The sequence below is a fragment of the Anoplopoma fimbria genome, chromosome 21, assembly GCF_027596085.1.
Source record: "Anoplopoma fimbria isolate UVic2021 breed Golden Eagle Sablefish chromosome 21, Afim_UVic_2022, whole genome shotgun sequence".
Classification (NCBI taxonomy): Eukaryota; Metazoa; Chordata; class Actinopteri; order Perciformes; family Anoplopomatidae; genus Anoplopoma; species Anoplopoma fimbria.
This window is the reverse complement of record NC_072469.1, coordinates 8,188,089-8,198,694: the sequence shown is the minus strand read 5'-3', so window position 1 is coordinate 8,198,694 and position 10,606 is coordinate 8,188,089. Positions and strand designations below refer to the sequence as shown.

The window sequence follows — 10,606 nt, the reverse complement described above, 5'->3', positions numbered from 1 at the left end:
ATCCAGAGAAATGAAAATCTGGTATTCTTTAGACATAACAGTTTTAGCACTTTCCTATAAATGTCCAAATTATGGCTTTGGGACTCACAGTAAGAGTTGATGTCATTCAGAGGCTAACTCACCTCATCCACTCACCTTTGTTGTCCTTTGCCATCCTCATTTGTAATCTAGCTGGCACAGCCGCCACCATTGGTCATGGCAGTCTAATTGTGACATTAAAGCTGGTTCTAGAGGGATACACTAATGTCGTTCACAAATACAGCGTGAAAGTCACATAGCACGGGGCTGCAAAGAGATAAACACTCCAAATACACAGAGCTTGTTAGTCACGGCACCCTAATTACCAAACGGTTCATGTAGGAACGTCCCGATTGTCCAATCTAGTCGGAACAGAAACTGTGCCAAAGAAGCCGCTGGCATGCATAACTATTTGAAGATCTTTTCAAATTAATACAATTTTCTTCCGATCAAGATTTCAAGCCTCAAACTGTTTTTCGTTTTATCTGGATGCCTTTCAGTTCAAAGTATTTGCTTTCCTTGCTGGCATACCGTCAAAAAAAAAGTGATAATATTTCAACATTTAACAATTTGGACGTAACCGTGCGATGCAGAAACCCTGTGAGAAATCACTGTCGCCGAGACCTGCGTGAGTCATAAAGTGAATCATAATTTGTTACCAAAGTGACAGTGATCCTTTTTAATACCCATCATGCACATATCTCTCATAATTTAAGAGAGCAAAGATGGCGGGCGTGTAATTGGATATGATTTCGGTTATTAGATGATGAGCAGCCGACAAATTGGGCCTTGTCCTCTGCCAGCAGCGCGGGTCACAACAGTCAGCGAGCTTGAAAGAGTCATCCAGACAAAATGTGGGATTACAACAGATCAGAAATGAAGCCAAAAACTGTTCTGTACGTTTCTGTGAAGTCAACAGCAATGTTAAGTGTTCTTTTGGTAAATTTAGTCTCTGGGAAGAGCTTGTTGACTCGATGGTCACGAATAACTGCCGTTTATAAGCATCAATACAGATCTGTTATGACTCAACTCTAATATATAATGTGTGTGTGTTTGCGCTTTTCGAGTGTGCATACCTGTGTATATGACTGCACGCTTGTGTGCAAGGCTCAATAAAACTGTTAAGCTCTCCCAAGCAGCTCTGCATTAATTATTGCAGAGCGTTAAATACAATTCACCACATGGCAACATCTGGTGCCAACTGAGGGAACCAGCAGGAGAGGTTTGCTCGGGTCGAGTGCCCCCTTTACAAAGGTTGAGCTTCAGCTGTGCTGCCGAGTCACAGCCTGCCTGCCCACTAAGTCGGTCCTCAGAGGCAGTGTAAGTGGATCATATGGTTAACTGCACAAATGGGCACAAAATACCTGTTTCTATCTCATATTGGAGATGGGAGAGACTGACTGACCAGACTGATTACAATCTAGTTTCACTGCATGAAATTGTGCATCAAAGTTATGCTAGTTGGAGGTGGTAAAGTTCGGTTCACCTGAGTAAAAGTAGCAAAACCAGTGTAGAAATACAACTAAAAGTCAATATACTATTCTTACACACTTAGTTACCAAAAGTAAAAGTTGAATTCATTTAAATGTTAATTTAAAGCACATTGAGCTGATACAATACACTTTCACGAGACCCCATTGCCACACCATCATGCAATGGCGCCACTGTGTGGAAGAAAGCGGCGCACACAATACCTGCAGTGACCTTACGGAACTGCAAATCTATCAGATACACACACAATCAACAAGGTTTTAGTCCAACACATTCACCTTAGCCCTATCATGCAAACAAATAATGTAAATAATAGACCATAAAGAGCTTTAAGATACTTTAAATACCATCATTTAAGTTATGATTTCCAGGTCTGTAACCTAATTATTCTCATCTTAAATCAGTAAAAGAGATTTGTAGAGAGTTGTAGCCTGATTGATATGAACTCTTGCCATCGCCCAATCCAACTAAAGCAGCAAAGAGGGAGAATTTCTCAAAATTCATAACTCAAAAGATTGTTACATCCAAGCGCATCTTTATGAAGTCATTTAGCTGGATTATCAAGGCCATCCTGCTGATTTAGAAAAAAAATAGTTCTCACACTTTTCAACTAACGTCTTAGTATTGACTCTTTACCCTGCTCTAAACAGCATACTGTTTATGACAGGAAGAGATAACAGAGTTCAGGGCAATAAAAAGGGATGACACAATATTAAAATACCACGCCAAGACAAGTTATGACATTTACTGTCATTCCCTATTTCACAATTTCGGATACTGAACTACATTTGCTGTTGAAGAACTATAAAGACAGTACATAGGCTGATCTATGAAGAGGTGGGTTGAGGATTCAGATATTTATACATCAAGAATAGAAATACTGTGCTTTGTTTGTTTAGTTTTGTGTCTAAAGTGGCAGTTAAATCATTTGTGGACTTTTACCCTCAGACCACCACCATGGTGACCCACAGCCCAGCCCGCGTTGTGCTCATGTTTGTTGGATTGTTTGCCTTTTTAGTCTCAATCACGCTCAACTCTCTACAAGGATTTGGTGCTAAATCAGGTGAATATTTGTCATATACGTAAATCAAACCAGTTGAAGGTTTTGTAAAGGCGTTTATAATAAACTATGCGTATCTCATTACAGGTATTTTCAAGCAGAGCACGGAGGATGTGACACTCAAGTACACAACTCCCATAACACCGGCTCAGTGGGCTCTGTTTGTCTGGGATTTTATATATTTTTGGATTTTTGCCATGTTTATATACTTTTTAGTGGGACTCTGTAGAAGGTAGCACCGTTTGTCATATTTCCATGCATAATTTACAAAAAGGCAATAATGCTTAATAGCTGCATTATACTGCATAACGGTGCCTATTTCTTAATAATTTTATCTCATCCTGTTGTATAATTGCATGCAGCAAATCACTCCACCTAGTCCAGAGGTAATTTAGTATTCCTCTGTGCAGTTGTTTGCTCTTCACATGTTGCAGATTGCTCTGGCTTTATATGAAATAGTCTGATTATTTCCCTGTGGGCACAATGTGTTTGCCGCCGTATGTTTTCTCTCACGGATAAAACAATATAATCCTTGCTTTACGCAGGAGTGCTTACGACTGGATGTACACCACGCCTGCGGTGCTGCCCTATGGATTTCATGTCTCATTCATCATCAATATTTGCTTGAACATTACATGGTTGTTTCTGTTTGACAGAGAGTAAGTGTGCGAGTTCAGGTTGGCCACCCAAACATGGTCCTCTATTTCTTTAAACATGTCAAAACAGCTGTATTATTTGTATTTTTTTTTGTGTGTGTGTAGGTTATTGCTGCCAGCGATGATAATCTCCACACTAATGACGCTCACCAATTACATGGTTCTATATTTCTCCTGTCATGGACTGAAGGTCTATGGAGCCTGGTTGAACAAACATCACAAAGTAGACCTCTGGCTCATCAGAATATTGGTAAAATGATATCATGGGCCCTTTTTTCTGTGTTTGAACTTTTGTATTTTCATCACGTCTCCACTTAGCTTCAAAGGGAATAACAAGTTTAAAAGGAAGGAAGTCTTTGGTTTCCAGGCACTGTGATTAAAAGGATTGTAAAATCTTGTAAATTCACACATTTGGCAAACAAAGGTGTTCTTTGGAATGATTAAAAAGAAAGACTGTTACACCTACACAGTATATGTTTTAGTACATTTTAATCTTTGCTATACTTGGACATTGACTCGTCTTTAATTTCCCTCTTGTTGAGTATGAGAACATCATGCTTTTCCAGGGAAAGATAATCCATACTAACAAGCATAAAAATGATCTGTGAGAAGTAACCTTAGGGCAACTTTCCTAGAAAGTTGTAATTAAACTTTAACAGACGAATGCTGTTGCTTTCCAGTGAAAACATTGAATCTCCAAATTTGTTGATTTCGATTTTTTTTGTTAAATTGAAGGATTACGTATTATTGTATGGCTTACTTATTAAACAAAAAAATATGTTTAACAAACTCACGAGAATCTTTATGCTTAGATAAGCTGGCTGTAACTTGGTACTGTACAGACATGAAAATCATCTAATTCTCTGCAAAAAAGCAAACACTGTTTTTCTGACAATGTCAAACTCTTCCTTTAAGGGCACATGTTATCACTCAGTTGGTGGCATTCCATTTGTTAAATCCCACTGCACACTGCTGACGCACTATAAAAGGTAAAGAAGCCAGCCACTGCTCCATCACCCATATCTAAAGAGGGAATTCTCGCCAAAAGGCCCACTCCACTGGTTGTGCAAAGTCTGTGCACAAGGGGACTGTGGCCTGAGATTAGGAGGGGAGAAGCAGCCGAGTTAGGCCGCAGCAGAAAACCTCGAGATTGGTTTCCAGTCAATCCTTGCCATGTGCTTAACATTAAAGAAGAAGGAAGATAAAGTCACATCACTGAGCAGCAGCATCCAGTGCAGTAAACTGAGTTTAAAGCTGCAAGAAAACCTGCCAAATACTTCAGAATTAGAAAATTGCCTGCTGCCATAGAAGCTGCTCATACTTTTACATGCTTTATGAAGTCTTCTTTCACTGTGTTGAATCAGGTGCAAAATGGAGTAGCAGTATATGCCACATGGGGGACTCTCTCCTCTCTACTCAACCTGACGGTATACTTGCAGCATCAGACAGAAACCTCTAGATGTGACTGTGCAATGCTGTCACTGGTGCTGCTTCTGATGGAGCTGTTAGCCTGGTGAGTGTTACTACCTGCTGTGTTCTGTCTCTTTTTTTTATTTCCTCAGAGAGACGCTACACTAACAAAGGGACATTCATCTTTTGCCTGCGTCTCCTTTTGTTCCCAGGTTTCTGTTAGAGAACTTCTACCTTGATGAGCATGTGCGTTACATTGTGACTATCTACCCTGTTGTAATCCTGTGGTTGACCGGCAGCCTGAGCAATTCTGGCTCCCCTGGAAGTCAGGTTTACATCACTGCAGGTATTGTTTGACATTTGAAATGAGGGGATATTATCAACACTCAAATTTTTCCAATATACTTCATTTTTTTTAGCGTTTCTCTCTTGATTCATTTAATCTCCTTTTCCCTCATCAGCTTTTATCATGGCTACTTCCTGCATCGTGTTCGTGGCACGCATTGCCCTGGTCATATGGAAGCATCACAAACGGCCGCTTTACAGTGACAGTAGATCCAGTTTATCACCAGTGGAAATAGCCTTGAAACAACGTAAACTCTTTCTATGAATATGAGCTAAGAGTGACCGAATGTAACATAAATACTTAAAGTCTGTATTAATAATGCCAAAGAATGTAAACAAAAAACACTTGAACTTTACGCACTTCTCATAAAAGAAAAAGGCTTCTTTAACAAATAAATGACCAAATGGAAGATTAAAGGAAGTCAAGAGAGTCATTTTTTTATTATTTTTAAATCATAATGTTTTTCATAAAAAATAAATAACATAAATAACGTTGATTTGAATAATAAGAATCATGAAATAGAATAAATGTTTTGAGGCACAAAGAATAAGGAATAATTAAATAATTGTAAAGAGGTTTATTCCAAAGAAAAAGTTAATTCCCACACATAATTATCCCTTAGAGTCAAAGTTTACTTTCTCAAGACATATCATCAAAAGATTCCAACACTTAGGCTTTAAATAAAAAAAATCTGTTTTTCCAATGCTGTATTACAAAATTACAAAAACAGCTACAATAGTAAAGACATAAAGAAAGGTAAAACCAACAATAATTCTTCATAACCATTTACTTTCAAATGTCAAACAAAGTGTGCAAAAAAGTGACAAATGCATATCACAGTTCCTCAGAGGACAAGGTCACACTACTTACACAACTAAAATATATGTTATTAACGGATAAATATTACGTTTACAATCATACAGTATAAAAGCACAGAAAAGCACCAAATCCTCACACTTGAGAAACTGGCATTCTTCTTTTTTTTCTTAATACATGTATTAAACAATTAATCAGTTATCAGAATTATTTTTGATCTTTTTTTGACTAATCAATATTCTTTAAAGCACAAACACATTCCTGTAATAATAAGCCTTGTTAGCGAGGGAAAACTGTACACACACACACGCTCACACCGACCAATCAAGTAGTTAAGTGAAATTAAAGAGATACCATAAAACTTAACAGCACATGAAGCCATCCAAAGTCCAATACATAAGATTGTGATGACAAATACTGTGCCTCACAGTGTTCTGAGCTGAAGTCAAACATCATGGTGAGGTTCCAGATGTCTCCCCTCTCTGTGAAAAACAGTAACCATGAAGCGGTACATGCTGGGAGCGTTGCTGTGGCCGTCATTGCTCAGGTGATCTCAGACATCTTCTGTTACCTGGCCAAGGACAGCAACGTGCCCAACGGTGAGTGACTCCACATCTGCCGAATATTTAAATCATGCAATATTTTATTGTTTTCATAATAAGAAGCCAGAAATAATGAACTCACATGTAACAAGAGAAAAAAAACTTTAACAGCAAGTTTTTAAAAGTCAAACTTTTAACAATTTTTATTTCGCAAATTAGATTTTTGCATTTTGTTTTCTCTGAGCTCTTCTCAATGGTTTAAGCTATGTGTGTTTGTGTTTGTGTGTGTGTGTGTGTGTGTGTGTGTGTGTGTGTGTGTGTGTGTGTGTGTGTAAATGGTAATGTCACATACTTTAGCTCATCAATCACAAAGATGATGCATTTCTGGTGTCAAATGTGTATTAAATAATACCTTAAGAGGTCTATTTAGTCAAGGATATTTAATGTAATCAAGAAATGCCAAGTTTTCTTGCAAGGGACACCTCTTATTGAAAGACCTTTGCCCTGACAGTCATGTTGTGCCAATGTTGCAAGCTATCGACCTGGATGGAGGCCAATGAAACTAACTAGGCCCTGTAAACACACATACACACGCACACTGTTTGAAGTGAACAAATCAGCACATTAAGTGTTATCATATATATGCCCTAGCTGCAATGTGTCCCTGTATGGGACACTCTCATATATCTTACGCAAGAATCAGTGATTGTTTATCTCTGTCTTTGCCTTCAGCTCTGTTTCAGACCTCCTCCAGGAATGTGACTGAGACTTTCACCCTGGAGGTGACGATGGACTGGTGGTCTAACGGTTACTGGATTCTCATTGACTTGTGGTCTAAGGCTTGGCTCTTGTATGCAGTGGTCAACCTTTATAAAAGGTAGCATGAGTGGTGTCTTTATACAATACAATAATTTCATGTAGTTTACCATAACTTCTGGTAAAATTCGTATGATTTAAGTCCTGCTTTATTTGGCGCACCTGTACCGTTTATGACTACAGGTCCCAGAATTCTGGGTGCAGCAAACATTTTTTGATTGTATACAATACTATCAGAAATTCATGTTGTGGGCATGCATATGTAGGCAACTTGAATCCAAGGCGGGAATGCTGACTGTAAATAGAATCAACAGTTGGGTTTGATTTAATGAAAAGGATTAGGGATCAAGGATTATAACTTTGAAGTGCTGTATGTGATCATAATTCAGTGATATTGTTCCATCTGCAGAAATGTCCTTGGTCCCGAAATCCACCCCCCAGTATTTTACCTGATGTGGACCATGATTAACATTGCAAGGATGTGCAGTATGTCTCTATGGGACAGACAGTAAGTAGAGCCACTGCTCTTATTATGCAGCAACGCACGACTACAGCAACAAGAAATGTGTTTGCGCTCAAGCAATAAAAGCCCCTGTTGCTTTCTACAGCGATATACTTGGAGCCGTCGTACTTGGGTGGATTCTCACAGTCCTCAGCTTCTACATGCTCTACGTGTCCTACTCCAACCTCGACAAGCACAAGGCCTGGTTAACCATTAACAACCCTGGTGTGATCTCGTGGACACGTTACCTGGTGAGGACACTCGTTTACTAAAAGACATGTCAAATTTAACATTTCAGAATCATTCAGTTCTTTTTTATATAAGGTATTTCTTCATAAATGCATATGTTTTATCATTTGAGGCAGACCCAGAATGGTTTGGCAGTGTTTGCTTGGTGGTCTCTCTTGAACGCTTTGGTGGGTCTTGGCATCGTGCTCAAATACAAAGCCTCTGTGCCAGACCCACTGATGAGCACCATTGTCCTCACCATAGTCTCCTCCTGCACTGTAATATGGTAAGGACAGAAGAAACTGGAGATTTAAAGGGATGCCGAATATGTGATTTAGTCTTGTTTGTAAAGCAAAATTATCTAAAACTTGAATTGTAAAGAAATGATTTGCTGAAATGTTGCAGGTTTATCCTACAGAGCTGCCTGTTAGCAAAGTACCTGCGCTACACATTCAGCGTTTACGCCATTCTAGTTCTGGGCCTTGGTGCGATGTTCACCAGAAGCTATCGTTTCCATGATCTCGGCGCAAACACGGTCTATTGTGGTAAGATGATGTCACTTTAGGGTGCAGATGGACATTTAACAACCAAATCTGTCATTTTTCTGTGGGTAACTCTTTCCTCTCTTGTCTCTAGGTTTCCTTATGCTCCTGATGACCATCATGAGCTTGATCCATTTGATCTCTGCATGTTTCCACACGGATAAGTCGAGCACGGAGCCCTATGTGAGATTTAAGGGCTGTGAGACAGTGTGGCACACTGACCTTAGAAGCGACAGCGTCAAGAACGACCTTTGCAAAATCTGAGTTCATGTGGTAAAAGAAAACAATCAAATGAATCAACTTACATCATGCAAGTGTGCACTTTACATTAATCACCCAAAGGAGGGCAGCATATACTAGCTTCACACTGAGAATGTGATATGACAAACATCTCTATGTTGCACCAGAAGATGGCACAGTGGTTCAAGCTTGGAGAGAGAAAGTCACGATATAAAGCATATGATTCAAAACTAAATTTCATCGCTTCAAAAAACTCCAAAGCAATCAAAACAAATTAAAAGGATATTATCCAGTGTGGTTCATACTCCTTTTGTTTTTTGAGGCCAAATTTGATTTTTGTCTATGTTCAAAACAACAACAAAAAAACCTAATGCACATGTTTCTTTTGGCCATAACATTTTCTAGATTGGTGAACAAACAAAGTTCATTCAAACCCTGTAAACCCTCTCCCACTCCCTCTCTGCATCTCTCTCTGTGTCTCTTACGTGATTCAGCAGAGAATCAAGCATACCCAAGTTTATAAGTGCCCTCTTTCTTGCTTTAAAGAACGGAATATCAAACATGACCGATGGCTGTGAGCTCGACCTTTGATGAGGATGCTGAGCTAAATAGAACCCAAGCTCAGATGAAAGCAGCAGAGAGAAAAAAAGACAATATAAATACAATGTATGCATGGACACAGTGACTACACAGCTGAGCAAATTGGTCTCCATATACAGCACAGTTTTTTTCACTGGGACAAATAAAGAAATCTAATGCAACATGTGCTTTTTTTTTTCTTATATCCAACTATTATAGTAAGATGCAGACACAGGATGTCCTTTTACAAATAATTTGGATAGAGAACCACAGATTAATTTACAACAAACTAGGCATAATGTTGATTTTCACTGCTGTTGGTGAAGTGTTGTTATGGTTTTTACAGACAGACATTAGATTGGAACAGTGCCCTCTGTTGTGGGTGGATATCTGTGACCCCGATCATAAACTCACACTGGCTATTTATTTGAATGCCACATTTCGGGGAAATGTTGCACAATGTTATTATCTTCATTAGGCTTCATAATGTAGAACTGATTTGCTTTCAGGGTCGTCGCAGAAAGAGACCGTGCTGGAGCACCCAGAAGGGGAAAATCACTAATTACGAATCGGATCACTGTAATTTAGTTTTGTGTACATGTTTGAGTAAGTAATTCCGCTTACATAAACATTGATTTTGATGCAATATTACACTCAGCTTCAGTACATTTGGAATTACAGAGCTGCCTGCAGCGATGAGATTGTGGCTCAATAAGAAGGATTTTTCATTCAAGTTTGATTTAAACATCTTTTTCAATGGATAGGTTGATTGGTTTTCAATTTTAATATGTTATGGTCTTCTTTGTCTTCTATGATAGCAGACTGAATGTTTTTTGGGACAGTATTTTGATAATTGATTAATCATTTAAATGCTCAGTGTGTAGGATTTATGGGGATTTATAGGCACAATAATCACCTGAAACTAAGAATCATTTTCCCATCATCCCTTTATATCTACATAGGGAGCGGGTCTTCTTGAAACAATGTTTCTACAGTAACCCAGAATGCACAAACAAAACACTGGCTATAGAGAGAGGTTTTCCCTTTTTTTAAGTTACCTGAAGGCCACAGTAGTTCACTGAATGCTTCGAGGGAGAAGTGAGCAGAGAGGTGTTAAATTAGATGCAATCTGCAATCTGCAATGCCACTAAATCTTACGCACTGCTCCTTTAAGTTTTTAAGCACAAATTCTGGTTTTCTTCGTCTTTTATTATAGTAAACCTAATATATTTGAGTGTTGGACTGTATTTTGATAAAAAATTAACCATTTAGGTAATTTCTTAGCAAAAACGGTAAAAGATAACTGGTTCAAGCTTCTCAAATGGGAATATATTTGGTTTTCCTCTGTCTTTTAAGATAG

The 10,606-nt window shown here is 38.6% G+C and overlaps 2 protein-coding genes across 2 annotated transcripts; both read left to right on the top strand.

Moving 5' to 3' along the window:
• Window positions 1-2,274: 2,274 nt before the first annotated feature.
• On the top strand, window positions 2,275-5,394 carry LOC129110976 (uncharacterized). The gene is made up of 8 exons (XM_054623258.1): window positions 2,275-2,346; window positions 2,458-2,572; window positions 2,657-2,801; window positions 3,115-3,228; window positions 3,331-3,475; window positions 4,590-4,738; window positions 4,848-4,981; window positions 5,097-5,394. Exons 2-8 carry the CDS (start codon window positions 2,467-2,469, stop codon window positions 5,243-5,245), a joined length of 942 nt encoding a protein of 313 aa, XP_054479233.1. The 5' UTR covers window positions 2,275-2,346; window positions 2,458-2,466; the 3' UTR covers window positions 5,246-5,394.
• An 835-nt stretch (window positions 5,395-6,229) lies between these two features.
• LOC129111009 (uncharacterized) lies at window positions 6,230-9,398 on the top strand. The gene is made up of 7 exons (XM_054623298.1): window positions 6,230-6,396; window positions 7,072-7,216; window positions 7,565-7,663; window positions 7,764-7,908; window positions 8,023-8,171; window positions 8,291-8,430; window positions 8,522-9,398. The coding sequence occupies exons 1-7, from the start codon at window positions 6,252-6,254 to the stop codon at window positions 8,689-8,691; spliced, it is 993 nt and encodes a 330-aa protein (XP_054479273.1). The 5' UTR covers window positions 6,230-6,251; the 3' UTR covers window positions 8,692-9,398.
• Window positions 9,399-10,606: the final 1,208 nt, after the last annotated feature.

Bases quoted from the DNA above. Each gene is read 5' to 3' on its own strand.
- LOC129110976 (XM_054623258.1), top strand. From the start codon at position 2,467: ATGGTGACCCACAGCCCAGCCCGCGTTGTGCTCATGTTTGTTGGATTG. The intron at 2,573-2,656 runs GTGAATATTTGT...ATCTCATTACAG, and splicing joins AGGATTTGGTGCTAAATCAG to GTATTTTCAAGCAGAGCACG. The intron at 4,739-4,847 runs GTGAGTGTTACT...TTTTGTTCCCAG, and splicing joins CTGATGGAGCTGTTAGCCTG to GTTTCTGTTAGAGAACTTCT.
- LOC129111009 (XM_054623298.1), top strand. From the start codon at position 6,252: ATGGTGAGGTTCCAGATGTCTCCCCTCTCTGTGAAAAACAGTAACCAT. The intron at 7,217-7,564 runs GTAGCATGAGTG...TTCCATCTGCAG, and splicing joins GTGGTCAACCTTTATAAAAG to AAATGTCCTTGGTCCCGAAA. The intron at 8,172-8,290 runs GTAAGGACAGAA...GAAATGTTGCAG, and splicing joins TCCTCCTGCACTGTAATATG to GTTTATCCTACAGAGCTGCC.